Source organism: Sinocyclocheilus anshuiensis, unplaced genomic scaffold (genome assembly GCF_001515605.1).
Source record: "Sinocyclocheilus anshuiensis isolate Anshui unplaced genomic scaffold, SAMN03320099.WGS_v1.1 scaffold315, whole genome shotgun sequence".
Taxonomy (NCBI): Eukaryota; Metazoa; Chordata; class Actinopteri; order Cypriniformes; family Cyprinidae; genus Sinocyclocheilus; species Sinocyclocheilus anshuiensis.
The window spans coordinates 92,414-98,413 of record NW_015548210.1 but is presented as its reverse complement, the minus strand read 5'-3'; the positions used below and the strand labels follow the sequence as shown (position 1 = coordinate 98,413).

The 6,000-nt window shown below is 39.2% G+C and overlaps 1 protein-coding gene across 3 annotated transcripts in view; it reads left to right on the top strand.

Annotated features, from left to right (window-relative positions):
* Positions 1–5,660, top strand: part of LOC107653716 (galactosylgalactosylxylosylprotein 3-beta-glucuronosyltransferase 1-like) — an 11,347-nt gene extending 5,687 nt beyond the window's left edge. For all 3 annotated transcript variants that reach the window (XM_016440513.1, XM_016440514.1, XM_016440512.1), the window contains 4 exons: positions 1,389–1,507; positions 4,367–4,878; positions 4,949–5,245; positions 5,340–5,660. In XM_016440513.1, coding sequence (XP_016295999.1) covers positions 1,396–1,507; positions 4,367–4,878; positions 4,949–5,245; positions 5,340–5,426 — 1,008 coding nt within the window. In that variant the 5' untranslated portion in view covers positions 1,389–1,395 and the 3' untranslated portion in view covers positions 5,427–5,660. The remainder of the gene's footprint in view (positions 1–1,388; positions 1,508–4,366; positions 4,879–4,948; positions 5,246–5,339) is intronic.
* Positions 5,661–6,000: the final 340 nt, after the last annotated feature.

The window sequence follows — 6,000 nt, the reverse complement described above, 5'->3', positions numbered from 1 at the left end:
AAACTCGGTCCTGGAGGGCCGGTGTCCTGCAGAGTTTAGCTCCAACTTGCCTCAACACACCTGCCTGGTATTTTCCACTATGCCTAGTAAGAGCTTTATTACCTGTTTAATTGGTTGAAGTTAAACTTTGCAGGACACTGGTCCTCCAGGACCGAGTTTGGACAGTCCTGATTTAAACGGTTGATTCATTCAGGAACGAAACACCGTCATGTTGCTCAGAGACGCAAAACAGCGCTGTGGCTGTGTCTGGAATGATTTTTGTTGGAGAAATAGAGCAAAAGCAGGAAATATGGGGTCTAAAATGTAAATCTCTTAATATTAACTTCTTGTTTATTGAACTGTTGTATAAAATCAATATCACATTTGTAATCATGCTGACATTAACTATATGAAATGATATAAATATATACATTTTCTGCCCCATATCTTGAATTATGTGATAATTCTAAATGCATTTTAATAGACTGATTAATGCAGTGAAAGAACGCACTATAAATGCGTACATGCACTCACTAGTCTAACCTGCTAGACTTCATCATGTAATGTATGCGCGCACTTTGTAGGAGTGTTTTGTTTGCTTTTCGCGATATTCTCGATAATATCAAATCGCACATCATTAAAACAACAATTACGATATTATCGCAGACCATACATATCGCATACCCCTATACTGTTTAGATTTTAAAATGCATTGGCTTCTTATCAATTCACCAGTTCACATTTAAAGCTCTGCGTGTTTGCAGGGTAAAAACATGGGTCGATTTTCGCATTGGTCATTGAAAATGCTCATTTATTCTCTGCCAGCAGGTGGAGCGTTTGGTAGAAACAACTGATCTATAATAGAGAACAGTGGGTCATATATAGATCAGTGGGTAGATATATAACTGTTTCCCCGGTAACAGCAGAACATAAAGCAGTGCAGCACCTGACTTTGAACCTGCAACGCTCATGTTTATTTAATGAAATCATAGCCTTTTGAAGTTTAATCGTCACATTCAGCCATATTGCAATTCTGGGCTTTCTGTCCCCAAATTTAAGACCTCTTGAAATCATAATTAAGACTTGTACAATTTAAGAATTTTTAAGGCCTTAAATTTGATACAACTAAATTTAAGACTTTTTTTAAGACCCGCAGAAACCCTGTAGTTAATCATTGTCAATGTTTTACTAGGGAACGGGCATTTTTATAACATAAGTTCAAATTCACTTTCGCATTCACGTCATTTTGGGCAGATAAGTTGTAATATACGTTTATGTATTGTCTTCGTCCGATTAATCTCATATATCTTTCAGCGAGTTAATTAACTACCGGTAACCGCTAGTAAAACGGTTGAATTTTACCGGTGTTCATTCAATTATTTTGTTTATTTATTTATTTTTTGCCACAGATAAGACATGCCGAAAAGAAGGGACGTCCTGGCACTCTTTTTGATTTTGTTACCGTGGACTTTATTGATCACATTTTGGCACCAGCGCGCTGGCAACTCCCTGATTCCAGTTCCTAAAGGTAAATACTAAGATCATTCTTACCTTTAAAATGCTACAAGAGAATTTATGCATTTAGTGAAATGCTATCCACAAGTTTCCTACGCCCCATGAGGCCTTGCGTCAAAAGTGGGAACGTCTTCCGTTTCAAAGTAAACAAGCGAAGATTTGAGTAAACATAGTAAATACGACCGCCTGAAAAAATCAGACAAGTGATTTATTTATTTATTTACATATTTTATCTGTCAATAAGTCTCCTCTCTTTATACCTGATGTTCATATTTAGCTCCGCGTATGTCATAAATCATTAACTTAGTTTTTGTTCGGGAGCTCCCTCTGTTTTTCTGACTGAAAATATAACAATGTATTGGGACTGGAGAGAGTACTAAAGCTAACTCATGGTCGTATTTTTGATGGAAAATGATAAGAAATTATCATTCTTTCTAAATGTGATGTAGACCTAAACTGTCTGTGACTACAAATAAACAGAAACAGACACGACTGAATAATAGGCAATGTGTGTCTTTCTTTTGTGAAATAACGGTAAATACCACTTTATTTCTGTGTGACTAATTATCAATCCTGACACAAACTAATTAATCAGTGTAGCACTTATCATTGTAAAACTGGTAAAACGCTTTGGTTTTAAATCTTTAAGAAAACAACAAAACATGCAAACAAACGGCCGCTTTTATCATGTTCGTTTTGTGATCTCGCTAGTTACCGTGATTTATTTCTGATAACTTCTCTTTGTTGGTGAAATGATGGGGTTGCGTGTCGTTGTTCCAGAGAGGCGTGTAAAGGCAGGTTTTAGTGAAGCGCAGCGGAGCTTCTGGCCCGACGGTGGAAACGTAGCATGATTTTGGGCTCGGTGCTACAGGTCTGAGGCTATTAGCCCCACCCGGCCTACTGAAAGCACTGGCTCGCACCGGCCAGACTGTGGAAAAGACCCGAAAAACACTTAACCTCTTTGCTAATTAGCACACAAAATACCATTGGTATACTACTTCCGCCGCCTCGCCAGAAGTTGTACCCACGTTCTTTTTTACAGTAGCGCCCCCCGGAAACAGGTGGATACTTTTTGTGCCACTAGCACATGCTGTTGCATGTTGTGGTGGCACATCCGGTTGCTTATCCGGTTGAGACGGTAGCATGGCTTTATTATATATTTCATTGCAAAGTAGAAGAAACAGCAATGTAGGCTATTTGAAGTACGAAGAACATAAAGTGAAATGAAAGAAAAAAAAGTACAAAGAGGTAAACGAAGGAAACCTCGATCTGTAAAAAAGATATCACAATTCTTAAGAAATACGTTATTCTATAATTTATGAATTTAAGAGATTTTACAGTGTTTACATTTTCAGCAAGAAAGCAATATCTAGGCAGCGTGTTGGGGACTTTGTCCTTGTGAATGAAACAGAAACAGAAATTTACAGAAGTTCAACAGCATGGTTACTGTCAGAAAAATAAAGAAACGTAGGCTATATTTCAGCAAAAAATCTAGATCACATTCACATGTATCTGATCACAGTTATAAAATAAACTAAGCAAAGTGTCTTCCTCAGTCTTACAGAATACGCAAACCAGAAACATCAGCAAAAGTAGCAATTTGGGAGCTAGTTGGATAGATATTATGCAGTGTCTTAAAGGCACAATATGTAAGATTTTTTTAATTAAAATATCCCAAAACCACTAGAACAGTGTTATATATTTTGCTGACTTGTGTACTTGCATTATCCCAAATGTTTTGAAGAATGTTTAAATCCAGAGAAATAAGCAATTTTAACTAGTGACACGGTCATAGTATTTTTTAGTGTCATTGTGTCGCCTGCCAATGACGTCATAACCCCTCGATATTTCTGGTTTTATTTGGTTGAAAACCCCAAATATTATTAGACAGGTGACGAACGCACAGAGTAGCGTTATAACGGAACTTTCAATACACTCAAATGTATCTAGTATAAAACAGCGCTGTTTTACCCCACATACGCATGACCAGAAGAAGCAGAAGCGGTCGACTGTGGCATAATAAAAGCTCTGCTGCTATTGAGCCGTGTATTCATTAGCTATCACTCCAGCGGCCTCGTTTCGCTTCCACGACTTTTAGCCCCACCCTGCTTCATACTACAGTGACCTTAATAAGTCTTTAATACATTAGCTCATCAATTAACATGATTTCTGCCCGAGTCCCATCGGATTGCATCGGCTGTGGGGGATGAAGATGACAACTCCCATGATTCCACACTCAGTCACGGCGTCATTAAACTACGCCTTTGTTTCTTGTTTGTTTTGAATATGCGCCCTCTAGCGACGAAAATTACATTTTGTGCCTTTAATATGTACTTATCTTATTTTGTTTGAAATGCAGTGTTTTTTAGAGAGTAACCACACTCTTGTCCAGTGAATATTGTCAAAATAATTGTGCCAGTAAAATTTATATATAGTGGATGAGGGCCAACTTCATTCAATAAAAGTTTTTATGCATGATATTCTCCATACGGTAGTGGCGATGTGGTCACATTTAACTCACAAACATTAGTGCAATATATACTTTTATGAAACATGGTTTTATCATTTTGGAATTTGCAAGTACAGCTCACTGACAATTTTAGTAGTAGCAATGTGGTCACATTTAAAATATTAGCTCTCAAATGTTAGTGCAATATATACTTTTATGAAACATGGTTTTATAATTTTGGAATTTGCAAGTACTGCTCACTCACATTTTTGTTTACTTCTTGATATAGTGCAATCAAATGCCTTGCATGTCAATAGTATGCCACTTTTGTGCAATAATGGCAAGTGCTGTGTACTATGACACTGGATGCACCACAAAAATAAAACCCCCAATTTATTTATTTATTTTTTTTTTGATGGACAGATAACAGAACTAGGGCCAGTAAAGCTCACCAAAGAGGCTTTCGACTTCATGAGTCCTGCGTCACGGAGAACAAGCGCATCACTAAGGCCAACCAGATGAGGTACATCCACCAGCGATCTCCACCCTGGTCTGACACATTGCCAACTCTTCACGTAATAACACCAACCTACAGTAGACCCGTCCAGAAGGCCGAGTTGACCCGCCTCACTAACACCTTCCTACACGTCCCCAACCTTCACTGGCTGGTGGTGGAGGACTCGGCGCAGAAGACGGCGCTGATGTCCAGGCTGCTGGAGAACACGGGACTGAATTACACTCACTTGAATGTAGAGACGCCTGAGAATCTCAAGACACAAAAGAAGCCCAGAAATGTACGTATCCCACGAGGCACCATGCAGAGGAACCTGGCTCTCCGCTGGCTCAGGGAGAACATCAACCCAAACTCCAGTCATAAAGGAGTCGTGTATTTTGCAGATGATGACAATACTTACAGCTTGGAGCTGTTCGAGGAGGTACGGTACGTTTGGTCTACCGTTCATAGTGTCGTTTCGCTTAACCGATTCCATCTTCCTCATACCGCAGATGCGTTGGACTCGTAAAGCGTCAGTATGGCCGGTTGCCTTCGTCGGAGGTCTCCGATACGAATCGCCCAAAATCAACTCTCAAGGCAAAGTGTTCGGCTGGAGGACGGTGTTTGACCCTCGTCGACCTTTCGCCATCGACATGGCTGGGTTTGCCGTGAACCTTCAGCTCATCCTCCGCAAACCTCAAGCCTACTTTAAGTTAAAAGGGGTAAAAGGTGGATACCAGGAAAGTAGTCTGCTACAGGATCTGGTCACCCTCAGTGACCTAGAACCCAAAGCCGCTAACTGCACAAAGGTCAGTTGTGAATCTGAATCTTCATAACCTGGCTTGAAATCAAAAGGCTTGTCAACGTTAACAGAAAAATGTGTTCATCTTTTTGTTTTTTTAGATACTGGTTTGGCACACCCGGACAGAAAGACCCTTGCTTGTGAATGAAGGAAAAAAGGGATTCACGAATGGCAGCATGGAAGTATAATGAACTGCTTTCATACTGTTTTTGAAGCTGAACGAAGCCTAAGTATCTGTAACAGAAGTAATAAAACATATTGTTTACTGCATTGAATGTAAACAATCAGAGACACATTGAAGTATTTGACTTAAGGCTGGAATACACTACACGACTTTTGCCCAGATTTTTGCCCTGATTTGCAGTCTGGAGGAGTCGATGTATGTTGAAAAGTCACAGCCAGTCTACAGATATTGGGCAAAAGTTGACACGCTGTAAAAAATAATCTATAAAATTTATGGTAAAAAAAACAGCAGCTGAAGTTGCTAGAACCTTATTGCAAAAAATATAGTACGGATTTTACAGACTGAACTAATTTAGAGTTAAATAACGTCATTGTCTTATAATGGCAAAATGCCAAAGTACTAGAATCTGTTTGGCACCTTTAGAATAAACTGACAACTATCATAAAAACCACAGGTGGTAAAGAGGGAGCCACACGATGAATCAAAGTTCAAGTCGCTTTTCCACAAGCTGCGAATATTAATAATTAGAAGGTGCACAGTTCCATCCACAAAAATACAAACCACCATCATGGTAACAC